Source organism: Heptranchias perlo, chromosome 11 (genome assembly GCF_035084215.1).
Source record: "Heptranchias perlo isolate sHepPer1 chromosome 11, sHepPer1.hap1, whole genome shotgun sequence".
In the NCBI taxonomy this organism is placed as follows: Eukaryota; Metazoa; Chordata; class Chondrichthyes; order Hexanchiformes; family Hexanchidae; genus Heptranchias; species Heptranchias perlo.
This window is the reverse complement of record NC_090335.1, coordinates 29,443,156-29,469,591: the sequence shown is the minus strand read 5'-3', so window position 1 is coordinate 29,469,591 and position 26,436 is coordinate 29,443,156. Positions and strand designations below refer to the sequence as shown.

Sequence of the window (26,436 nt, the reverse complement as noted above, 5' to 3'; positions counted from 1 at the left end):
AAATCATTTTTATGCAGCAAGTGGTTAGGATCTGGAATGCACTGCCTGAAAGGGCGGTGGAAGCAGGGTCAATTGTAGCTTTCAAAAAGGAATTAGATAGGTACCTGAAGGAGAAAAATTTGCACAACTACGGGGAAAGAGCAGGGGAGTGGGACCAGCTGGATTGCTCTTGCAGAGAGCCTGCGCAGGCTCGATGGGCCGAATGGCCTTCTTCTGTGCCGTAACCATTCAATGATTCTAACAGGATAGTATTTGGCCACTAGTTCAACAATAGACAACAAGATGCCACTATTTCCTTCACCAATAATCTCCCTATGACTTAGACATAGATAAAGTGAGGGTAATGTTAATGATCAAGGATCTGCCTCTGGTAACTGGCCTCTTATTTTCAATTTGAGATCTTCGTCGATGCAAATGCTATTGATCAATTACTAACGAAGCTTCAAAATTACAATCAAATGATTTGTGTATCACTATATTTCGAGATAAATGCTGTCAGTTTCTCATTCTACTTATCCATGCCAAGTCATGTGAATTTTTTTTTCAGATTCCCGAAAAGCTGTCAGGATTGGCAGTACCTTTCGTCCAGCACAGGAGAATAGCATAACCAACCAGGCTTGTTTAAGTTTGATTCTGGCCTTCCATATAGTTTCCTAATAAGATGCTGAAAAGTAACAATTTGTCTTGGAGTTGCATGGGAATGGTACCTCGGTTCAAGTTGACAAGAGCCATGTTTACAATAAAACATTTCTGTTCCGAACTTGAAGTTCCCGCACTAAATTTTGATTTGTCAGTGGGATTTTCTCGAAACAACTCAGTTTGATCTTCACTGGAATCGGGCATTAAGATATCACAGATTGCTGCAAAGGTATTAATATTTTCATTCTGAACAGAATCTGCTACTTGAGCACTATCAAGTTCAAACGTCTTGGACCCATCAGCATTAAAAACATTTTCACGCAGTCACTGCCAAAATTTTCAGCAACTTTGTCACTGAAGTTATCATGAGCACATCTGATGTAGTGTTGTTTTTTTTTAAATCATCAATTCTTGGCAACTTTGTAATTTGCTCACTAGTCTCCTATTGTTTCTTGTGCTTAACAGCTCCACTCAGTTGTTGCAGCATTTTTAAAACAGTGCGTAAATTTCTAACAAAAAAAACAAATACAATGCTCACTAGTCTAACAACTACCATCATAACACAAAATGCAGGAGGTCATCGGTAGAGGAGTGGGACTGGGACTACAAAGCATCTCCCTGGTACATCCTGAAGCCTCTTCCCTCGGAGATTTGCCTCATATGATTCAATCAGCACATCATGTTTCACCAGAGTAAGGAAAAGATATCTAAATAAGCCCAAGAGACAGGTAAGTATTCCCAACATTCCACCACCAATGGGTTGGGACCCCATAATCTCATGGGCCCTGGCACAATTGCACCACTTGCACCATTATAGTTACGTCACTGTTAAGGCCCTGAAAATTTACTTACCAGCCCCATAATGGGACAGAGGGCCTGAACTGTGCTGCAATCAATTAGCACCCATTCAAAAACAGCCTGACTGCTTAGGCCCATGCAGCCATGTTGGATACTCTTAAAAGGGAATCTGTTTGGTAGCTGTTACAAGCTGCTAAAAATTGGGAAATGTGTCTACATAATTGTGCTTGTTTTCGTCACCAAAGCAATTATCGCCTTTCTAAAACTACACAAATCTTCTCTCAATGGATGTTTTCCAAGGGAATTCTAATTGGCCAGAGCCTCAATAGTACCTATGGGTATTCCACTGGGCATATCACTTCAATCATATCTGCATTCAGTGTGTTTTTCAAAAGTGCTTTTCCTTTGTGAAAGTGTACAGTGTGTGTCTTCTATTTGATAACCATGTGCTGCTTTCCCAGTGCGAGAGGGAAGTGAGATGATTGGCTGCTGGGTGTCAATGTGCACTTCTAGGGATGGAGATGCTTTAGTGCCTTCTTGTGCTAGTTCAATAGATGGTTCTGCAACTTTAGGTGCCACAGGTATTGATGTGTTGGCTGCCTGAGATTGCATGCCAAACAACACAGCTGGAGTCATTTGAAAGTGGCAGCTGGCTATTACAGATATGGTGTCACCCTAAGAGAGATCTCCATCATCCATGCCAGCTCTTCCAATTCTCTGGCTGCTGAGCATTTCTTCAGTATGTCCAGAGATCTGTGTGGAAGCTGGACAGCAAAGAGGTTGTGATACCTGTCTTGGTCTGATTTCCTAACATTGTGAATCCAGATATGATAGATTGAAGCCTTAGATCTCTAAAGCAGCAATCAGAACATTTGTTATGGAAGCTGTATCTAGTTTCCAAGTGTAGGCAACGGCACGTAGGTACATAGGAACAGGTGTAAGCTCTTCAGCCCCTCAAGCGTGTTCCTCCATTCAATTACATCATGGCTGATCTGTACCTCAACTCCATTTTTCTGGCTTTGATCCATAGCCCTTGATACCCTTACCCAATAAAAATCTGTTGATCTCAGTCTTGAAAATTTCAATTGACCCTGGATCCACAGCCCTTTGATCAAGAGAATTCCAGATTTCCAGTACCGTGTGTGTGAAAAAGTGCTTCCTGATTTCACTCCTGAATGGCTTAGCTCTAATGTTAAGATTGTGCTCCCTTGTTCTGGATTCTCCATCAGAGGAAATAGCTTCTCTGAATCTATCAAATCCTTTTATCATTTTAAACACGTCAATTTAATCACCCTGCAACCTTCTAAACTCAAGGGAATACAAGCCAAGTTGATGCAACCGCTCCTCATAACTTAACCCTTTAAGCCCTGGTATCATTCTGGTGAATCTGTGCTGTAACCCTCCAAGGCCAATATATCCTTCCTGAGATGCAGTGCCTAAAACTGAACGCAGTACTCCAGATGGGGTCTGACTAAGGCTCTGTGCAACTGAAGCATCACTTCCTCCCCTTTGTATTCCAGCCCCCTTGGGATAAAGGCCAACATTAGCTTTTTTTTTGAGTTTGACAAGGCAACACGGGGAGGCAGAGTCCAGGCCCCAGGCAGTCGCGGCAGAGTCAAAGCCTGGGAGTCAATCCTCTCCTTCCTGAATCCCTCCTGAGTCCAGGCCTGAGGGGAGAGGTAAGCCCAGGCTTCAAAGGGAGCAAGCTGCAAAGTCAACATACATGGAGCAACCAGAGAGGGAATGACCAAAGACAGTGAGACCTGCCCCAGATAAACCTGGAGCAGCAGCAGCAGCAGCAAACTCCAGCAACAGGAGATTTGCTGGAGGGGGAAGGCCAAAGTCGGCAGCAGGAATGCACAATTAGGTCCCTAGTAACCACATAAACAAAAATGCATTAATAGTCACTTATTTGCAAAGGAGATGTTAAACAGATATACAGAAAAACAAGTCCCCCTCTCTATATATTCATTTGGAGATAAATAGCACTCGACATACTGAGGATAAATTTCCAACTTGGCACTTCCAGTGGGGAACCTTGCATACTAGGAGTGCATATAAGATATTGAAGTGTTAGGTGCATATGAACTTCCAGTCATTAATTTAAATGGTTGGAAAATCACGTGCAACAAACACCCAAATTTCCAATACGCAGTACCAGCAGACGAGGTTCTCTGCCAGGAGCACAATTACCCCTACTAAATCAACTATTCAGAATTGAACTTTAAATACCAAAGATAACCTACCAATGACTATTTGGTGAAGCTGTTGAGGTGTCAGTTTCAAACTGCAATCCTTCTCCTCTTGAAGTGAAGATGGAACAGCATTAAGCCCATCCTTTGCCTGTTGTAAATCAATTGAAAGATCAAATGTGCTTGTAATAGAAGGGGGAAAACAGTGAATCACTTCCCCACAAAAAAACAGCACCAATAATGTCTATGAATGCAATGTTGAAACATTTCCAGACATTGATGTTTTGTAGTTTTCTAGTTTTTCAAACACATTGACGCTATTTTCTCATGCAATTTCTTTTGGAAGCTACTCTGTAATGTGTACATTGGCCAACATTTCTCCCTCAAACCTAAAAACAGATGATCTGGCCATTTATTTCATTGCTGTTTGTGGGACTTTGCTGTGCACAAATTGGCTGCCGCATTTCCTACATTACAACAGTGACTACACTTCAAAAGTACTTAATTAGCTGTAAAGTGCTTTGGGACATCCTGATGTCATGAAAGGCACTATACAAATGCAAGTCCTTCCTTCCTTCCTTCTTTACAAGAAAAAGGACTTGTATAATAATGATGTTGGAAATATGTGTTTTTATATATGATTATATAGACTTCTTTCAGAGGAGACATCAAACTGAGACCCCATCTGCTCTCTCAAGTGGATGTAAAAGATCCCATGGCACTATTCAAAGAAGAGCAGTGGAGTTCTTCTGGTGTTCAGGACAACATTTATCCCTCAACTAACACCACAAAAACAATTTAATTGGTCATTTATCTCATTGCTGTTTCAGGAACCTTGCTGTGCGCAAAATGGCTGCAGCATTTCCCTACATTACAACAGCAAATACACTTCAAAAATAATTCACTGGCTGTGAAGTGCTTTGCGACATCCTGACATTGTAAAAGGCACTACATAAATGTAAGTCTTTCCTTATTTCTTTCCTTCCGTCCTTCTATTCTTTCTTTCTTTCCCATGATATGATGTTAGAAGCTGTTCAGTTAACTGTCAGTTCTTTTCAAAAGCTAAGCCATCTGTGGAAGAGCCTGTGAGGTACTGCTAGATTTAAATAACATTTTAGAACAGAATATCCTCCATTTGAGGAACAATTGTCAAATGAAGGAATAAAATAAGCATTATATCACATGTATAGAATCCAAAAATGAATGACATATTTGAAAGTTAGAAATCACTGTAATGGTAACAAACATTTTCTGTTGTTTTGCCATTCTTTGTTGTAATTTAACTAAGGGGCATTTCCCAAGAATCAGTATTTCAATGAGGCACTTTTAGAGAATCTCCAAGTTCTTCAATTTAATTTTTTCTTTACATTCAGAAAAATAAAAAGGGTTCAACTGGTTAAGTCATTGAGTAGCTGAGCCATAGACCAGTAGGTCCCAGGTTCCATTGTTTATCTGGGCTGAGTTAGCAGATTTCAGCTGAACAGTATTAGCAGCACTCAAATTGGCCACAGAATCAATTCCTGCACCTGAAGTAGGGTTGTCAACTCTGGTTGGACATATTCCTGGAGGTTTCATCACAAGACCTCCTGCCTGCAACCACCCCACCCTCTGGCTCCCACCATTGGTCACCCAACACATCCATCCTCATGGTGCGCCACCTTCCCACACCAATTGGGAAACAAACAGGTTCTTGGTTACCCAATTGGATGATTCTGAACTCTCAGTCAAACAGCCTTTTTTCCCCATCTCCAATATTTTTATAACTAATAAGCGAAAGTGTTCAAAGAATTTTTTTTAAATGCCCCAATGATTTTTCTCCCAGGTTGCTCGCAGCAGTGTCCTGGAGATTAATCTCCAATTCCTGGAGACTCCAGGCCCATCCTGGAGGGTTGGTAACCTACCCGGAAGGTTATGCAGCAAACCCTGCTGGAAGTGCAGTGAGTGGATATAAGATTAGGACAAGAGCAGGCTCATCTCTGTTGCCCCCCCCACCTCTCCCCACCCAACCCCAGAATACCCTGCTGACACTTGCTGTTGCAACTCACACTTGAAGAATGGTCACTTGTACCCATGGAATCTTCCTCACTACATGTCAATGCCTTGAGAGAGAAGATTGAGAGAATTAAAAAATTAATGAGAAAATGGAGGAAAAAGATACAAAGGCACATGTAGTATTAGTAGTAAGTTAGGATACCTTTCACTAAATGATTCAGCATTTCTAATAATAACATAAGTAAAATACTGTAGATGCTGGAAAATTGATATAAAACAGAAAATGCTGGAAAATACTCAGCAGGTCAGGCAGCAACTGTGGACAGGCCCCAATATTAACTTGGAGCCAGAAGAGAACCGGGAGTGGGTATGAGTGGTCCTGCCGAATTTAGCAACAGGACCTATTTTAAATTTTTTTTTTAAGTTTCCCGCCCAATAGCCAGCATGATTGACAAGCTGGCTGCCTGTCAAGCGGGAAAGCAGCCGGGGAGCAGGTGGAAGATAAGTCCGAGTTTGGGGGATGAGTTGGGGGCCGATTGCGATGGAAATCGGACATCATGGGGGAGGGTCGGACATCGCGGGGGAGGTAGTGAGCAGTTACAAATTGTGGGGGGTGTGAGGGGAGTCGGACATTGCGGGGTCCGATCGTGGGGTGTGTAAAGAGGTTAGCTTGGGGGGCCGAGGGAAGCACTCCTGCTCCTCCTGGCCCACAAGTAGTGATGTAAATGCACTTATCTCATGGATCCGGTCCACCTTGCCTCCTTTTACCTGCTGGGATTTTTGCGGCCGGGGAAACCCGACCTCCATGGGTGAAAAATTAAAATTTAGGTAAAATGGAGGCCGCAGCCTCCTTAAAAGATTTTACTGACTGACCCGCCTCCTGAGAGACGTGCCTCTGTTAAAACCAGAAGAAGGTGGTTTGAGGTCAGGTTTGAAAAATTTAAAAACTTTTCGCCTATCCTCCCCAAACCATTCGTCCTTGGGGTTTAAAATTCCCCCCACAGAATTAATGTTTCAGATTGATCATCTTCCATCAGAACTGAGGAGAGAAACAGAGTTTTTGTTTCAATTCCAGTTCTGATGAAAGGTCATTGACTTGCAACGTTAACTCTGTTTCTCTCTCTGCAGATGCTGCCTGACCTGCTGAGTGTTTTCCAGCATTTTCTGTTTTTATTTCTAATTATAACATTACTGCTACATCCTTGTACCTTATTCAAGTGGAGCTTTTCTGGAACTAACTTACCGGTCTTGCAGTTGAATCGACCTCTCTGTCTCTAGGCTTATGTGTTCTAATAAGTTGGACCGTAGAACATGTAGTCACTTTTGGTGGCCACTTCTCTTGAATTATCTCTTTGACTGAAAGTTTCGGAGAGCGCAGTCCTTCTGCTGGTCTCATACCGATATCTATTGCATTGTTATACTTTTCAAACTCTCTAAAGATATAGAATGAATACAATTTATAATAATTATATCGTATATATTGAAGGGATTCGCAAAATTTCACATGTTCCCCCCACCCCGAAGATTTATTGGAGTTATTAAAGAAACCCTGGTGTGACTGTTTTAAAAAATCCAATGTCTCTCAAAATGGCTGCAGTCAGACACATGGCCGAGGACCGGCAGATTTGAAATTGCATTCTCAACAACTCGGCAGGCTTCGTGTTTCAGACAGGTTTCTTTAAACAATGCAGCTGCATTCTAGCCCTGAGGCAAGCTATCAACATGGCTGGCCAACACATCAAAATTCGAGCAGGAAGTGATCGCAGGACAAAAGGTGAACCATCAAGGTACATTCGGAACAATGGTAAAGCAGTTAGCGAACAGATCGATACAGGAAACGGCCATTATGTAAATGGGCCAGAAATTAGGTCCTTTGTCTTACGTTTCGTGCTTAAATCAAACAATGAAGCAAGCTGATGAGGTATGAAAAAAACCTGTTACCAAGAGGGTATAACTGGGGCTGCCCAGTATCTCTCTCTTCCTCTTCTCTCTTCGCCTCTTGGCCCTGTCCTGTCTGTCTGCTAGCAACTAAGAAGGAAGGCCATTCAGTAAACCTCGCAACCACATGTCGACGGCAGCAGCAGGGCATCAGAGGCCAGGCCTTTTCATCTGTTTCACCGGTGAGCATTAATTTTCTGGCCGCCACAAGACAACCTAGCATAAGTGTAAGGGTGGGGGTTAAAGGGGATATTGCTAAACTTGTGATTTTAGAATTTTCCCTCGATGTGTCCGTTTCTTCCAACCCGTTAAGCGTAAGACTGTATTACATCCATAGCGATTTCTTTTTATCTTCTGTATTATACTGTTTACTTTGTAGTTTTAGTTTTCTTATTAATAAACATTGGTTTTCCTTGTACCAATCCACTGGTCTGTTTGTCTGTCTTTGTTACCACTCGATAAGTCCTCAGCTCAGAATCAGGAAGGGGGAAGCGATTCGCAACCGCACTGCGGGCAGGGCAGCTCAGGAAAACATAACTGGCTGACCTATTATAAGCCCGAGAAACAGTAAAAAAAGAAACCCCTTACAATATGGTAACATAAATGTAACATAAATGTATCACAATAAGGGTTAATTGCAGGACATAAATGTAAATTACACATGTTTTTGAAGTCCATATGAAAAATTCCACCTCACTTTCCCAGAGAAATCCCATTGTCCTGTTACTTGATCCTATTCATTAAAAAAATTTCATGACAATAATGCTCTAAAATATTCTATTATTTCTTCAATTATCTTGTGCAGAGGTCGTTGAATTAAGAGCATAAAGCTGTTCCCAACATAGAGGCAACATGAAGAATCCCAGGTATAAAGAAACAATACTAAAATTTCTAACAGGAACCAAAGGTACATGTATTAAAGTGTAAGCCAGGTCGCTGCCTCCAGCTGCTGATGTGAGGCATTGCCCCATGCACCCACAAAAATTATGGACTGGGGACTAGAGGCAAAAGCTCAGCATTTCAAAAAGAAACTGCAACTAAAGCCAAGAAGATTATCCAGCAGTGGTGGCAGGCAGCATCAAGAGCTGGAGTCAGCAACCTGGCAACTATAAACATTTCGGCATTGGGGGTGGAAGGCAGAAGGTTTTAAGAAAAAACTTTCATTCATGATGTTAATAGCAATAAGGGTTCAGCTGCAGCTGTCAGGAGCAAAGGCAGATGGTAGATGCTCAGAGGGTAATCCGGCATTAATTTGCATGAGTTCCATCAAGTCCCAAAATTGCAGCCCCTGTACTCAGATCTAAAACCCTTCCAAATACCTCCATAACATAAACCCCTCTCTGAACTGATGCTGCTTCCTCCTTCAATGTTTGCTCTCTTTTCCCCTTTCAACAGGGGATGGGGACACTGAAGTTGCACCGTCACTTGATCTGATACTCGCATCCACCAGCTCAGATACTGACACTGCGCGTCCTTTAGAGGCTAGGTTAGGGGAGGGATCTGCACATGGTAAGATGCCGAGCACAAGTGCGCAGGAGATGGGGTGGGGGAACAGGTACCACAGGTGCCAGCTCGCCAGAGGCTAAGGTCGCACAATGGTTCTGTTGCCGAGAGGTCAGATGACTTCTATGGGCCAGGCTACAGAAGACGCTGATGGGCGTACACCACCAAATGCTTGGTGCACTGGAAAGCCTGCCAGAAAGCCTGCGCACAATGTCAAGGGGCATGGAGGAATACACCTCGAACTTGTCACAGGGCTTTGCGCAGAGCTTGGAGCCCATCCTTACCCACATGGAACGAATGGTCACCTCCATCAGCACATCTGAGGAACCCACCATGATGCAATGTCTGATGGCGAATGTCGTGGCTTCGACTGCAGCACAAACAGCTGCCATTGCAGCACAAACCAATGTCATCAAAGGTCTGCAAGCTTCTTTGAAACTCAGACTGCTGCAATGGAAGCGCAGACTGCTGCTATCATGGATCTGGATACCACTGTGAAATGGGACTTCCGGGGCATCACAGCACTCCAGCAATCCGTTCTCCAGCTGATCACCAGGAGTGCTGAGGCGCTGCCCTGTGCGAGTAGCAGTGGTGCCATGACAGTCGAACCTGCTGTCCTCTGTCCGGATGACAGCATTCCTGCTCCCACCCCTGCCACTCCTCCAGTGCCCTTGCAGTTGCCTTTCAGCCAGCCAGGCCAGACTACTGCAACCTATGCCAAGATGATGCAGTCTGAAGCCTGGCCCTCCCGGCCCAGAGCTGCTAAAGGTCGTCCTCCAAGGCTATCTGCACGCTCCTCCATTGAAGGTCAGCAGCCTTCCACCAGCCATGCTCCAGCCAATGGAGATGCACCTCGTAGGAACAATAAGAAAGGTAAAGGCACACGAACAACAGGCACTAAGGGAATGCACAAGGGTGAATAGTCTCATTTTGTTTAAGAACATAAGAAATAGGAGCAGGAGTAGGCCAATCGGCCCCTCGAGCCTGCTCCGCCATTCAATACGATCATGGCTGATCTGATCCTAATCTCAAATTTAAATTCATGTCCAATTTCCTGCCCGCTCCCCATAACCCCTAATTCCCTACGTTAATTTATAAATATGAATTTGAATTTGCATTTGGTGGTGGTTTTTATTTCTGTGATGAGCTGAGGGAGGGAGCAATGTGCGATTTGCTGGTCATGTGGGAGAGGACAGGTGGGGAGTGTAGGACCGTTGGTGACCTGGGAGATGTCATTCATGTTATTGATATCGCCCACAGATCACATCAGCCGCAGAGCCCTGGCAGACAGGGCCTGTGTTCCTTATTGCCGCCTTGCAGCTTCCTCCACTTCCCCCTCTGTCTCCTCCAGCTCTTCCTCCCCCTCAGGCTTAGGGTCTTGCCAGATAATCGTTGGCAAGGGCTGTTCCCTCATAATGGCAAGGTTGTGCAGCATGCAGCATACAATGATGAATCTTGCCAACCGCTCAATGAGCACTGCAGGGTTCCAACAGAACAGTTGCTTTGGGACGCCTATGATCTCCATGTGCCTCCGTGACCTCCCTTATGCAGCAGTGCACTGTACTCTGTGAGGTGTTGCACAGCTCACCAGCAGAGGCCTGAAAGGATCCAGAGCCATAGAAGTTCAGCGCCAAGGTTACCTTCACAGCCACAGGCAATGCTGTCCTTGCCCTTCGCTGAAGCTGTAGTTGTGGCTGCAAAAGGTGATAGATATCCATCATAACCTCTTTGGTGAACCTCAGCCATCGGATGGACTGATCCTCGCTCATATAGAGGTAAGAGTGGTATTCCCTGAATGCCCTCATGGGAGATGGCATCCTGCTCAGTGCCCTGTGTCACCGTCGCCTCCTCCTCCTCCTCTTCCTCCCTCTCCTCGCAGCTTGACCTGCTCTGCGTGACCTCTCTGCATGTTCCCAGTTGTGTTCCTTGCCCAGCGAGAGCCCTAGCAAACCATCCATGGTTGCCAGAAATCTTGTTTAAACACTGTTGTAAATTACACCAAACGTAAGGCAGTACCTGCCAAACCACTCTCAAATATACTATAGTAACTCTCTAAGCTTCAACTAACACATCCTAGTCTACCAGCAGCCAGAAGCAATAATCCAGCAACTAACCTACAACACCTGCATGATCACTTTAAATAGCGCTGGTGGTAGGTGGGGTGGGGGGGTCCTCCAGGCCGTCTAAGACATGTTCAGGTGTTTGTGGTAAAGACAATGCGTTGAGTGGAGCGTTAAGTGCCAAAATGGTGTCTAACACTTTAAATCAGCGTTGCACACTGATCTAACACATATTCTCCCTACTTTGCATGCTGCCGGCATTCCTTATCCGTGCGAAACCCTTTACCAAGATGGCGTAGGGCGCAAGTAACGCTAGAAGCATGAACACATATTCCGGACACCATTTTGGAACTTCGGGAGGCCGCGTAGCGCCGAAACAACGGGTGCTACACGGCCCAATTTCTAGCCCCTCAAGTTTCTCCAGGTCATTGCTGGGAAAACATTTGGTTGTACTTCTAGGGAGTGCAAGGCATTAATTCTCCATCAAATCCTCACCATAAACAACTGTACCTTCCTACTACCTTTTGCCACTCAAGCCATCCCCTCAACACTGATGATTTCTCCCCCAGCTGCCAGACCAACCCTGAGAAAACCTTTATTGGCACTCCACATTCTCCCTCCCACTATTGCCATCAATCCCATTCCCACGATCTAAGTCCGAATCCTCATACCCAGCATCCACTCTTCCCCAATGCTCCCACATTTCACCGATGTCATCCCAGTGCCACTCTCAGTCCACTGTACCACTGCTGCATATAGCACCCCCTCCAAGTATCCCCACATGCCAGGAGACCTCTTTCATTCTGCCGACACCCCAGGGCTCCATGCAGTGCTCTACCAACCTGGTTGAGTCACCTTGCTCGATGACCGGCTGGTGTGCCGGGAACAATCAGGACCTCGGCAATCTGAAATCGGGGACCTTGGGAGTCAGGGGGTCTCAAGAGTTAAGGTGGCTTCAAGAGTCGGGGGGGTTCTCAGGAATCAGGGGGCTCAGGAGTCAGGAATCCGGGTGGGGTGGTAGTGGGGGTCGGGGGAGATTGGGACTTGAACGGGGAGAGGGGAGAGAAGGAGACTGGTGAATGGGGTGGGCATGGGGACCAATATTTTCTGAACAGCTGGGAACAGCAGCGACGTGGTAAGTGGGAGCGGCGTCATGAGAGGAGCAGCCAGTAAAGGGATGAGTGAAACCTGGGGACCTCACCACTGCTTATTTCTTTTATTTGCTAAAATCTTTTATGACACCATCCCAAGAAGACTCTTAGAAACAGCTGAAATAATTTGCAATCTAATTTATTACCCTCCGAGTGGAGGGAGCGCTTGCATGGATAGAGGATTGGCTAACTAACAGAAAACAAAGAGTCAGGATAAAAGGGTCATTTTCAAAATGGCAATCTGTAACTAGTGGGATGCCGCAGGGCTCAGTGCTGGGGCCTCAATTATTTACAATAGATATCAATGACTTGGATGAAGGAACAGAGTGTCTTGTGGCCAAATTTGCTGATGATACAAAGATAGGTGGAAAAGCAAGTTGCGATGAGGACACAAAAGGCCCGATTTTACCAGGGGTGCGGGTTCTCGGCGGGTGGTCATTCGGGCGCGTGAAAAACGCGCCGTCCGAATTGAGTGCGTTGCGCGCGCGATCGCGGGATAATTGAGGCAATTAGCCGGCAGTTACGGGTTCTCCGCTTCTCAGCTGCGCGCCGACAGACTGCGCATGCGCAGTGACGTCTGAGCGATGGTGGAGCTCTATTTAAAGGGGCAGTCCACCAAAGCCCCTCCAGCCACAACCAAGAGTCCAGGCAACATGGAGGAAGGCAGGGTAAGGCTGCTCCCCGATTTACGGACCACGCCCTCCAGGTGCTGCTGGACGGGGTCCGGATGAGGAGGGAGACGCTGTTCCCGAGTGATGGAAGGAGGTGCCCTGGCTCCGCCACCAAGAAGGCATGGGAGGAGGTGGCGTCGGCGGTCACCAGCAGGGGCAACACCACCCGAACTTGGATGCAGTGTCAGAAGAGATTCAATGACCTCACCAGGTCCAGGAAAGTGAGTACACTAACGCACTCTGCCTCACTCCGTCTTCCACATCACCTCAAATACCTCACAACCCCATCTCCACTGACAGCACAGCGCTCCCGCACCAATCCTCACAGCCACCCAACTATCATCCTCACCGTGCCTGCACGTACCCACTGTCCCTGTCCCCACTCGACCACTACCACACACCCCAATGCCCATACAATGGGATGGCCATGTGGCACACGCATCCTCCCATCCATCTGCCACACGCTCAACCCACTCACACCAATGCTTGAAGCGTCTCACAATGCAATCATCACTCAATAACGTTTTTGTGTTTTGCCCTCACAGGAGAAGAGTTGCAAGAACGCCCGGGAAAGGGCCCGCACCGGAGGGGGCCCGCCACACGAGGTGGCTCTGACAGATGCCGAGGTGGAGGCGTTGGAGATCAGCCACACGCTACATTGCCTGTCCGTGGCGGATGGCGAGGCTGGGTCTGGCGAAACGGCCGGTAAGGGAAAGCTGACACTCGGCACTCATGATCGCGAATGATCTTAGCATCACATGGCATATGCCGCACCGCCACATTTGGTCACATGCCTGATATTGCCCTCTGTTCTCTTGCAGGGCCGTCTGTGAGCGCCGTATCCGTTGAGGGCGATTCCTCAGAGGACATGCCGATCTCTGAGGGTGCATCGTCACACATGAGCCAAGCATGCACCAGCGCAGATACACACACCTCGGTGGGTCCCCCCCCTCAGTTAGTTGGGATTGCACATGGTGAGTCAGCGCACACACGTGAGCATGAGCAGACCCTGGTGGCAGGGTCAGCCGCGGAGGGTCCGCATCGGTGGAAGCACTCTTCTCCAGGCTCTGCTCAGCCGGACCCAGACGCTGAACCCAGTGGGCCACCAGTCAAAAGGAGAGTCGTCGAGGGGCACTAGCACATTGCCGAGGTACTGGGAGAGGTGCCACGCGCACTCTCCACAATCGCAAGGAGGATGGAGGAGTCCAACTCCTGCATGAGGGGAATGGTGGCACAGGTGCAGGAGGGTATCGCCGAGATAGTGTCACAGGGACGTGAAGGCATCTCTGAGATAGTGTCGCGGGTAGGTGTGGGAACATCTGCGGTGGAGGACAGGCTAGCCTCCCTCGAGCGTCACGCACAGCTCAACAATGAGTCCATCCAGGCCCTCACAACGGCTGTTCGGATTCAGGGTGAGCAACATTCTGCCGCCATAAACAGGTTGACAGATACATTGGAGGTGGCCTTGCAAGGTCTCACACACGTCATCCAAACTGCCGTCCAGCAGGGTGGAAGGGGTGATGTGGGCCTAGGCCATGAGAGGGAAGATGGTGAACGGGGACATGGAAGTGTGGACGCTACTCAAGGTGCCCCCACGTCTCACCCGTTGCCCCCCTCTCAACCAGTGCCCGCAATAGTCCCTCCTCTCCAGGTGGCCGAGTCTGCCCCTGCACAGGTGCAGGAGGAGCAGTCTGTGGAGGTGCCCTCATGGGCACCGAAACCCAGGGGGCGTCGGCCCAAAGCATCTACCCGGTCAGGGCATGAACAGGAGCAACCTGCCACCACCTCTGCTGGAGCCACAGGGGTAGCACCACGTAGGGGTTCCAGAAAAAGAAAACCCAAGGTTCTGTGAACACACAGGGATTGCACCAGGGTGTTTGACGATTTGTTATCTTTTTATTTCTAGTCCTTGATTAGCACCACACAATAAACTCAATTTTTCTCACCAATGCTGCCACCTCTTATCCATTATTCTGCGGCTTGTGCAATAGGTCCCTTCCGTGCGCCTCATCATGACGACGAACACCCGGTCCCACCCATTGGGCATAATGCAGTGGGTGCAGGTGTACAGGCACCACTCTTCTGTGGAGGGAGCCTGTATGGACCCTTGTCTGTGCACGTTATGATATGTGAACGCCTCACACAGTGTGATGTTAGGAGAACCGTTGGCATATGAGTGCCTCCCTGGCCTGACGAGCACGCAGGTGAGCCGGTGTTCAGCCCATGGGTCGTTCCTCCTCCTCTCGCTCGTACTCCTCCTCCTCCTCATCGTCGTCCTCAATGTAGGTGGCGGGTGTGCATGGGGCCTCCTCCAGCGGCACCCCTCTTTGTTGTGCCATGTTGTGCAGGGCACAGCAGACAACTATAATTCGTCCCACTCTGAGTGGCGTGTATTGGAGCGCTCCCCCGGAACGATCAAGGCACCTGAAGCGCATCTTGAGCAGCCCTATAGCCTGCTCAATTGTAGACCTGGTAGCAATGTGGCTGTCATTATATCGATGCTCGGTAATGGGGTTCCTCAGAGGTGTCATAAGCCACGTGTGCAGGGGATATCCCTTGTCGCCGAGGAGCCAGCCGTTGCCGGTGTTGGGTGCGTGGAATAGGAGCGGGACGGTGGACTCCAAGGATGAAGGCATTGTGGCAGCTGCCAGGGTATCTGGCGCACACGTGTAGGAATCTCTGGCGGTGGTCACAAATGAGCTGGGCGTTCATGGAGTGATATCCCTTCCTGTTGATGAACAGCCCTGGCTCATGTGGAGGTGCCCGTATTGCTATGTGGGTGCAATCGATTATACCCTGCACCCGTGGGAAGCCAGCCACATCATGGAATCCAAACGCCCTCTCCGTCTGGCTGCGCTCATCCATGGCGAAGTTGATGTAGTTCGAGGCCCTGCGGAACAACCCATCGGTGACCTGCCTTATGCACTTGTGTGCAGACGACAGAGACCCCGGTGATGTCCCCCGTGGCACCCTGGAAGGATCCGGAGGCGAAGAAGTTGAGGGCAGTGGTGACTTTGACGGCGACGGGTAAGATGATGCTGCTTGCTCCATCCGGGAGCAGCTCGTCATTAAGGAGGCTGCAGATGTCGGCGACTACCTGGCGAGTGACTCTGAGCCTACGTATGCACTGCTGCTCAGAGAGGTCCATGAAGCTGAGCCTCGGTCTGTAGACCCTTTGCGGAGGGTAGTGCCTCCTGCGATGCATCTCTCTCTGCGGTTGCCCTCCATCCTGCTGTGCAGGTGGATGTGCCACAGCACCGTGTTGTGGGGATCCACGTCTCTGAGGCGGACGGCGTGGACTGCGAGGCTGGTCATGCTGTTCATCCTCCGAGGATGTCAACGCAGCACCGATCTGGCAGGTGTCGGTCTGAGGGGTTGTGCACGGTAGAAAAGTGTGTCCTCGCACAGGGGTTGCGGTTCCACGCCGGTGAATCTTCTTGCTTGGAGGAGGGTGGTGGAGGGCAAGCGTTGCCCAATGTTACGGAGTGTCCTCCTGCGTTGGTGAAGGCTCTCCCCCCCCCCCCCAACCTGTGGAATGCACCTTGGCAGCTGCCACAGGCTGCTGGCTGCAACACGTCCGTTGGGAGTGAGAGTGTTTCCCCCAGTATGGGAAACAGTCTCAGTTCAACGTAAAATCCCACACTTGGTAAAAAAACAGCTCAATCAGGTCAGTTAATGACCTGAAATAGCTACATAAATACTCTCAAGTGGAACATCGCTGGCTTTAAGTGCCTGCGGGATTCCCACGTGCGAGGTCTGCGCGCGCACGCTGGCGCGGAACCCGGAAGTGGGCGGGATCGAGGCGGGATCCAGTCGGGGTCGTCCTTTTGCCGATTTTCGAGGCCCCCCCGCCGAGAACGCATCCGAGAGCGGGTGCTAAAATCGGGCCCAAAGTGTCTGCAAAGGGATATTGACAGGTTGAGCGAATGGGCAAAAATTTGGCAGATGGAATATAATGTGGGAAAATGTGAAGTCATCCACTTTGGGAGGAAAAATAAAAAAGCAAAATATTATTTGAATGGAGAAATACTACAAAATGCTGCGGTACAGAGGGATATGGGTGTCCTCGTACATGAAACACAAAAAGTCAACATACAGGTGCAGCAGGTAATCCGGAAGGCAAACGGAATATTGGCCTTTATTTCTAGGGGGATGGAGTATAAAAGCAGGGAAGTCATGCTACAACTGTACAGGGTGCTGGTGAGACCATACCTGGAGTACTGCATACAGTTCTGATACCCTTATTTAAGGAAGGACATACTTGCATTGGAGGCAGTTCAGAGAAGGTTCACTAGGTTGATTCCGGGTATGGAAGAGTTGTCTTATGAGGAAAGATTGAACAGGTTGGGTTTATACTCATTGGAGTGTAGAAGAATGAGAGGAGATCTTATTGAAACATACAAGATTTTAAGGGGACTTGATAGGGTAGATGATGAGAGGATGTTACCCTTCATGGGGGAATCTAAAACAAGGGGGCATAGTCTCAGAATAAGGGGTCGCCCATTTAAGATGGAAATGAGGAGGAATTTCTTCTCCCAGAGGGTTGTGAATCTTTGGAATTCTTTACCCCAAAAAGCTGAGGAGGCTAAGTCATTGAATACATTCAAGGCTGAGTTCGACAAATTTTTGATCAGCAAGGGAGTCAAAGGATATGGGGAAAAGGCAGGAAAGTGGAGTTGAGGTAAAAATCAGATCAGCCATGATCTCATTGAATGACGGAACAGGCTCGAGGGGCTGAATGGCCTCCTCCTGCTCCTGTCTCTTATGGTCTTATGGAGTGCTCATGAATGTGTGCTTTCCCTTGGTGGTAGTTTATGTTTGTGCACTCTGGTGCCAAACATTCTGAGTGCTTTCCCAGTGGCTGAAGTAAGTGATGTAGCTGTTGGTTTTTAATGGGAGCCTCTTGGGATTGAGATGGTCCTCTGTCTCCACATGCTCGGTCATGAGATATCTTTGCAACTGGCTGTGTTCTATTCAATTGCTGCAGTGGCAGCAGTTATGAACATTCACAGATATCCTGACTTTGATTAAATATATCCACTCCAGGGAGGTCTGTTAGTAAGTTGTAGCAGGGAGCACTTGAGAAGATCACAAGTTAATTATGAATGAGGAAGGCCCATTCATCCAGACTTTAAAGTCCCCCATTGCTGTATCTAATTAGTTCTAAAATGATTCCAGAATTTTCACCACCAGTACTCTATTTGAGAGTCCATTCCCAAATAGGGGGCGATTTTAACCCTGTCCGCCCAGTGGAAGCAGGGCGGTAGCAGAGTTAAAATGGAGGTGGTGGACTTACCACCTATTCCGCTGCCATTTTTCATACGAACATACGAATTAAGAGCAGGAGTAGGCCATTTGGCCCACCGAGCCTGCTCTGCCATTTGATAAGATCATGGCTGATCAGATTGTGACCTCAACCCTACTTTCCTGTCTACCTACTATAACCTTTGACTCCCTTTTCAATCAGGAATCTATCTAACTCAGATAGATTTCCTGGGGTCTTCCTCTGGGTAGCCTGCCTGAATAAGATGGGAGCCTCATTAATCTATGTAAATCAGGGTCCCTTGAGATACATAGGTCCTCAGTGCAATTTTAATAGCCTATAGGGTGGCATGTGTGCCGCAGACACTCAGATCAATAAAACCTGGCAATACAGCAGAAGAGGCCTGAAAGGGTAAGTGCTAAAATTATTTTTGTGGGGCCAACAAGAACAGGAGTGCTTCTCTTGCCTCCGCAAGAATAATTTGGATTGCCGCCACCGCAGACTCTCCTCCCTCCACGATCGTATTACACGCCCCTCCAGGACTCACCTTTCTGCCAGCTGGGTTGGCCTTAGGGCCACTCGATATTGTGCCAGCCTGGAGCCAGCGAGCTGCAGTAAGGAACCTGTTTGGAACCCGCAGCTTGCCAATAATGCAATAGGCATGATAATAATATCCCACCTTCAAAATGGAGCAAATCTCCCACTGGAGGGATCAGGCGGCCAACCAGCATGCTCTGCCAGTCAACTGCCTAACCATTAAAATCAGCCTCATACATTGATCACTCTCCATGTGAAGAAGAATTTCTTGACATCAGTCCTAAATTTACCTTTAATTAGTTTAAACCTGCGGCCATTTATCTTACTCTCACAATTTAATTTAAAATAATTTTTGGTATTTACCTTTTCCATGCTGTTTACAATCTTATATACCTGCACAAGATAACCTCCTAGATGTTTCTTTTCAATTATGCAGACCAAGTTTCTTCAGTCTTTCTTCATAACTCAGACCTCTAAGAGATTAGCCTTGTGGCTCTTCTCTTCACTGTCTCTAATGTTTGAATATCTCTTTTCTGTCTTGGTGTCCAGAACTGGACACAGCACTCAAGGTATGGTCTGACTATATAGTTTGATCATGACTTTTTCTAACTTAAATTCTACTATCTTTGCTATATAGTTCAACATTCTATTGGCTTTATTGTCTACTGCTCTGCATTGGTTGGACATGTTAAACACCAAGACTACCAAGATTCCGACACCTTTTACAACTTTATCCTTAGCTATTACAATTCCATTCATGGAGTATGTGTGTTGCCAATTTTTCCTTCCTCCATGCAGTACCTTATATTCACCTGTGCTACATTTTATCTGCTTTTGTTCTACCAACTTACATATTTTGTCTAACTCGTTCTGTATTTTTCTTCAGCCCTTCAATGCCACTGCCCCTCTTAGTTCAACAACATCTATCTATCTGAAAATTTGACCAGTTTACATTGCGTTTCTGTCTCCAAGTTGTTGATGTTAAGTAAAAGATTTAGCGAACCAACCACTGATCCCTGGGGCACCCCACTAAGTAACTTCCTCACCTTGACATAACTCTTCTAACAAGTACCTGTTGTTTTTTTTTACCCTTCAGCCAATGTATTATCCATATCTAAGATCTATCATGAATCCCCACAGCTTACTTGGTAAAGCACTGAACATAAGTGAGGAAAAGAAAGTGCAAGTGGACCAGCTTGAAGTCTCCTTCAGCTGCTGTGCCCAGGGATTCAGATCTCACATGGCCTGCCTACAAAGTTCTCTGGCCGTACAAGATAAACACTTATATGATGCAGCCTGTACCGTTTGGGAGCATCCACGGAATAGTCCATGACCCGCATCTTTGCTGTGTAGCATGATTGCCTGACTGAGCAGAAGAGAGCTATGGAGAATATGGCCACTTCGGGACCCTCTGCAGTCTGAGGTTTGGCTGAGGTTTTAAACTCTCGGGAATGCTTGGATTTATGCTTTGGAGACCTTGAGTTCCAATCCACAGCTGTCTGTGTCCTTTGGAATAACCATACTGGGGAGTCAGATTGAGACAGCCATAATGCAGACTTCAAATATCTCACTGTTGCTCAAAGGTTTCTACACAGATCTCTGGGCATGCTTCGAGAGTCCCCAACAGCAGGAGAATGGTAGGAGTTGACATGGATGAAAGAGTTGTCTCTCAGTGCAATATCTGACTACAACTACAACTACAGAAGAGTTGCCCAAAGTAAAGGTCCAGGTAGCCACTTCATCAGTAGCAGTAAACTGAAAATGCTGAAAATACTCAGCAGGTCAGGCAGCATCTGTGGGGAGAACAAACAAGTCTTCCCACGTCACTTACAGCTTTCAAACTCCCAACAGCCTAGCCTTTGGTTTTTCATTCCCCCAGCTGTAGCTGTCAATCTGCTCAACCACTCCCTCATCTCCACCTTTGATGCCCTTGTTCCCAGTAAAACCTTTACTCTCTCCCACCCTGCTGCTCTTTCAAAACTGAGATGAGGAGAAACTTCTTCACTCAGAGAGTAGTAAGTCTATGGAATTTGTTGCCCCAGGAAGCTGTGGAAGCTACATCATTAAATAAATTTAAAACAGAAATAGACAGTTTCCTAGAAGTAAAGGGAATTAGGGGTTACGGGGAGCAGGCAGGAAATTGGACATGAATTTAGATTTGAGGTTAGGATCAGATCAGCCATGATCTTATTGAATGGCGAAGCAGGCTCGAGGGGCCGATTGGCCTACTCCTGCTCTTATTTCTTATGTTCTTATATTCACCCTGGTTGTTCCCCCTAGTATGGCTCTCTCAAATAAAAAGGGTGCAGATTTTAGTGTATCTGGTTCACAACTGGTTTAGTCATCAAAGACCAGGGCCCCGATGTTACCAGGGAGATGGGATGGCAGTGGGGGGGCGACTGGGCACATGGGTAACCCGTCCAGTGAAATCGGTCCATTCCCCACGCGATCGTGAGTGAATTGAAGGCACTTACCGTGGCTTCCAGGTTTCCTGTCGTCAACCTGTGCAGCGGGCAGACTGCGCATCCGCATCACAGGCTGTCAGCTGGAGGAGCCCTATTTAAGGGGTCAGTCCTCCAATGCTGCTCCTGCAGCAACCAACCAAAAGTGCAGCATGGAGCAGATCAGGGGAAAGGCTGCTCCCAGATTTAACGATGCCTCACTCCAGGTCCTACTGGATGGGGTGAGGAGGAGGAGGGAAATTTTCTACCCGGCAGACAGGAGGAAGTAGCCTGCCTCTGCCACCAAGAAGCCCTGGCTCGAGGTTGCAGAGCAGGTCACCAGCAGCAGCAACGTCTCCCGCACCTAGATACAGTGCAGGAAGTGCTTCAATGACCTAACTAGGTCAGCCAAAATAAGTACACTAACTCATTCTCCTACACTCCGTCTTCCACATCACCGTCCCCACCCCCCAACTCATTCTGCACTGCCAACACGACTAGGAACATAGGAACAGGAGTAGGCCATTCAGCCCCTCGTGCCTATTCAGCCCCTCGTGCCTGTTCCGCCATTTGATAAGATCATGGCTGATCTGTGATCTAACTCCATATACCTGCCTTTGGCCCATATCCCTTAATACCTTTGGTTGCCAAAAAGCTATCTATCTCAGATTTAAATTTAGCAATTGAGCTAGTATCAATTGCCGTTTGCGGAAGAGAGTTCCAAACTTCTACCACCCTTTGTGTGTAGAAATGTTTTCTAATCTCGCTCCTGAAAGGTCTGGCTCTAATTTTTAGACTGTGCCCCCGACTCCTAAAATCCCCAACCAGCGGAAATAGTTTCTCTCTATCCACCCTATCTGTTCCCCTTAATATCTTATAAACTTCGATCCGATCACCTCTTAACCTTTGAAACTCTAGAGAATACAACCCCAATTTGTGTAATCTCTCCTCGTAACTTAACCCTTGAAATCCGGGTATCATTCTAGTAAACCTACGCTGCACTCCCTCCAAGGCCAATATGTCCTTCCGAAGGTGCGGTGCTCGATCACATCACTCCTCACACCCACTTACCTGCACTTACTCACCTCCCCAGTACTCATCCCACCACTTCCACTCAATCCAATCCTCATACAATGTCGTGGCTCTGTCTCATACTCACCCTCTGATGCATCTCTTTCATGGTCAGCCTCACCCAAACGAATGCATTCAGCGGTTGGCCACGTCACCATCCCTCATTCACGCCTCTCTACTTTCTCCCATTATAGGAGAGCCCAGAATGCACGAGAGAGGGCGAAGACTGGAGGGGGGCCGCAACATCAGGTCGTCCTCACGGACTTGGAACAGGAGGCTCTTGAAGTGAGCCGCACCCTCGAGTGCCTGTCCATCGGGGATGCTGAGACTGCCCCCAACAAATGGCCGGTGACAGAATTTTAACATTCAGCACTCACAATAACAAATGATGTTAACATGCCTTGCCATCTTCAGCACCTCAACATGTCATCATACTTAATATTGCCTTCTGTTCTCTTACAGGGCCTTCAGCAACAGCTGTGACGGTGGAGGGCGATTCCTCAGAGGACCTGCCGGCCTCTGAGGGGGCACCGTCACATCTGAGCGAGCCATCCACCAACGCAGATACACACACCTCGGTGGGTCCCCATCCTCAGTTAGTTGGGGTGAGTCACTACACGTGAGCACGAGCAGACACTGGTGGCAGGGGCTGCTGTGGAGAGTCCGCGTCTATTGCACCCCTGCCAAAATCTCCAGTCAACCATAGAATCACAGAAAAGATACAGCACAGAAGGGGGCCATTCGGCCCATTGTGTCCACGCCGGCCCATTCTAATCCCACCTTCCAGCACACGGTCCGTTGCCCTGCAGCTTACAGCACTTTAGGTGCAAGTCCAGGTACTTTTTAAAAGAGAAGAGGGTCCCTGCCTCTACCACCAATTCGGGCAGCGAATTCCATACACCACCACCCTCTGGGTAAAAAAGTTTTTTCTCATGTCCCCTCTAATCCTTCCGCCAATCAGCTTATATCTATGTCCTCTAGTTCTTAAACTCTCCGCTAGGGGAAACAGGTACTTCCTGTCTACTCTATCTGGGCCCTTCATAATTTTGTACACCTCAATCAAGTCTCCCCTCAGCCTCCTCTGCTCCAAGGAAAACAACCCCAGCCTATCCAATCTCTCCTCGTAGCTGCAATTTTCAAGCCCTGGCAACATTCTTGCAAATCTTCTCTGCACTCTCTCCAGAGCAATTACATCCTTCCTGTAATGTGGTGACCAGAACTGCGCACAATGCTCCAGCTGTGGCCTTACCAGCGTTTTATACAGTTCCATCGTTACATCCCTGCTTTTGTATTCTACACCTCGGCTAATAACGGAAAGCATTCCATATGCCTTCTTCACAACCTTATCTACCTGTACTGCCACCTTCGGGAACCTGTGCACATGCACTCCAAGGTCTCTCACTTCCTTTACCCCTCTCAATATATTCCCGTTTACTGCTTATTCCCTTTTACTGTTTTCCCTCCCTAAGTGCATTACCTCACACTTCTCCAGGTTGAACTCCATTTGCCACTTTTCCATCCACTCCACCAACCCATTGATATCTTCTTGGAGTCTGCAGCTATCCTCTTCACTATCAACTACACGGCCAATTTTTGGGTCGTCTGCAAATTTGCCATTCATGCCCCCTACGTTCAGGTCCAAATCATTAATATATACCACAAACAGCAAGGGACCCAACACTGAGCACTGTGGGACACCACTGGAAACGGATTTCCATTCGCAAAGACATTCATCGACTTTTACCCTTTGTTTTCTGTTACTGAGCCAATTTTGGATCCAATTCGCCACATTTCCCTGTAACCCATTGGCTTTTACCTTTCTGACCAGTCTGCCATGTGGGATCTTGTCAAATGCCTTACTAAAATCCATGTAGACAACATCCACTGCACTACCCTCATCAATCTTCCTTGTCACTTCCGCAAAGAATTTAATCAGATTTGAAAGGCATGACCTTCCCTGAACAAATCTATGCTGACTATCCCTGATTAAACCATGCCTTTCCAAGTGACTGTTTATCCTATCTTTCAGTATTGATTCTAATAGTTTGCCCACCACCGAGGTAAGACTGACCAGCCAAAATTGTTCGGCCTTTCCCTCGTACCCTTTTTAAACAATGGTACTACGTTTGCAGTCTTCCAGTCCTCCGATACCTCCCTGTATCTAGTGAGGATTGGAAAATGATCCTCAGAGCATCCGCTATTTCCTCCCTGGCTTCCTTCAATAGCCTAGGAAACATCCAGCCCTGGTGACTTATCAACTTTCAAGGATTCCAGTCCCTCCATTACTTCCTCTCTCATAATGTTTACCTTATCCAATATTTCACACCTCTCCTCTTAACTATTACATCCGGATCATCCCTTTCTTTTGTGAATACGGAGACAAAATATTCATTTAAAACCCTACCCACATCCGCTGCTTCTATGCACAAGTTACCCTTATCATCCCTGATAGGTCCCACCTTTTCCTTAGCTATCCTCTTGTTTTTAATGTACTAATAAAATATCTTTGAGTTTTCTTTAATCTTACTGGCTAATATTTTTTCATGCCCTCTCTTTGCTTTCCTCATTTCCTTTTTTATGTCATCCCTGTACTTTTTATACTCCTCTAGGCTTTCTGCAGTATTTGGTTTTCTGTGACAGTCAAGCTTTCTTTTTCTGCTTTATCTTGAAGCTTATACTTCCAGACAACCAGGGGGCTCTAAATTTGGCAGTGCCACCCTTTTTCTTTGAGGGGACGTGTCTGCATTGTACCCATAGAATTTCACTTTATAGTGCCTTCCACTGGCTTGCCATTGATTTCTCAAGTAGTTGTGTCCAGTCCACTTCTGCCAAATCACCACTTATTTCTGTAAAATTTGCCTTCCCCCAATTTAAAACATTTACTCCTGATTTAACTCTGTCCTTTTCCATAATAATGCTAAAACTAACTGAATTGTGGTCACAATCCCCAAATGGTCACCCACTGTCACTTCACCCACTTGCCCATCTTCATTTCCCAGGACTAAATCTAGAATTGCATCCTCTCTTTTTGGGCTTGTCACGTACTGGCTAAAAAAGTTCTCCTAGACACCGATCAAGAATTTTGCGCTCTCTGAGCCCCTCACACTGTTTGAATCCCAGTTGATGTTAGGGTAGTTGAAATCCCTTACTATTATTGCCCTCTTATTTTTGCACTCAGAAATTTGCCTGCATATTTGTTATTCTATCTCCCTTTCGCTATTCGGGGGTCTATAGTACACTCCTGGTAGTGTGACTGCCCCTTTTTTATTTCTTAGCTCAATCCATATGGCCTCAATTGATGATCCATTTAGCATATCATCCCTTCTCACAACTGTAATTGATTCTTTAACCAATAATGCTACCTCAATAAGGTCTACCTAAATAACAATGTAAATTATCATCCTGCCGGCTTTAATTGCCGGTGGGAGTCCCACATGCAGGAGATGCGCGCGCACCCGAATGCGTCATTGGGGAATCTGGGAGTGAGCGGGTTGGAGCCGGGCTCCGAACCCGCTCTGGGATTCCGCCATTTTCAGAGCTCCCCCTGCCCCCAACGCACCCGCTTGGCCATCCAAAAATCGGTACCCAGGTCTGGCGAGACCACATTAAACAGTATCAGACCTCACTTTCCTCTGCCAAGATCACCAACTACTCCAGGATTATCCGACCCTCTTCACTCTCATCTCGAACAAGTACGAGGCACTCATGGACTTCTTTGTCACTAAGTTTGAAACCACCCAATTAACTGCCTCTGCTACTTCCCCCCTTTCCCTTGCCCATCAAGCTAAATTTCCTCTAAGGCTCACCCCTTCCCTTAGCGCTGTTTCACTCCTATCGCTCCTCATATCTACATCATGCTCATCTTGTCCATGAGACCCATTTTCTGCTCCCTTGATCCCTTCCTACATTTCAACAGTGACAACACTTCAAAAGTACTAAGTTGGCTGTAAAGTGCTTTGGGATGTTCTGGGTTGTGAAAAGTGCTATATAAATGCAAGTCTTTCTTTCTTTCTTTCCCACTAAAATGCTGACCACTCAACTTTCCTTCCTGGCCCCCATGGCAGCTGATATTGTAAATGATTCCCTCTCCATAAGTACTGTCCCTCTCTCTTTCAAAACAAGAAGTATATGCAAATGTGAAGTTTTTAGAATATGATAATGATCCAAAACTTTATTTTCA

At 47.1% G+C, this 26,436-nt stretch overlaps 1 protein-coding gene across 1 annotated transcript in view; it reads right to left on the bottom strand.

The window, feature by feature from the left end:
* The window catches only part of LOC137327209 (cilia- and flagella-associated protein 47-like), a 602,936-nt gene that overhangs the window by 514,049 nt on the left and 62,451 nt on the right, over nucleotides 1–26,436 (bottom strand). Inside the window, exons 12-14 of the mRNA XM_067992778.1 lie at nucleotides 6,865–7,054; nucleotides 5,675–5,728; nucleotides 3,684–3,780 (exon numbers count right to left, since the gene is read on the bottom strand). Of these exons, the coding sequence (XP_067848879.1) occupies nucleotides 3,684–3,780; nucleotides 5,675–5,728; nucleotides 6,865–7,054 (341 nt within the window). The remainder of the gene's footprint in view (nucleotides 1–3,683; nucleotides 3,781–5,674; nucleotides 5,729–6,864; nucleotides 7,055–26,436) is intronic.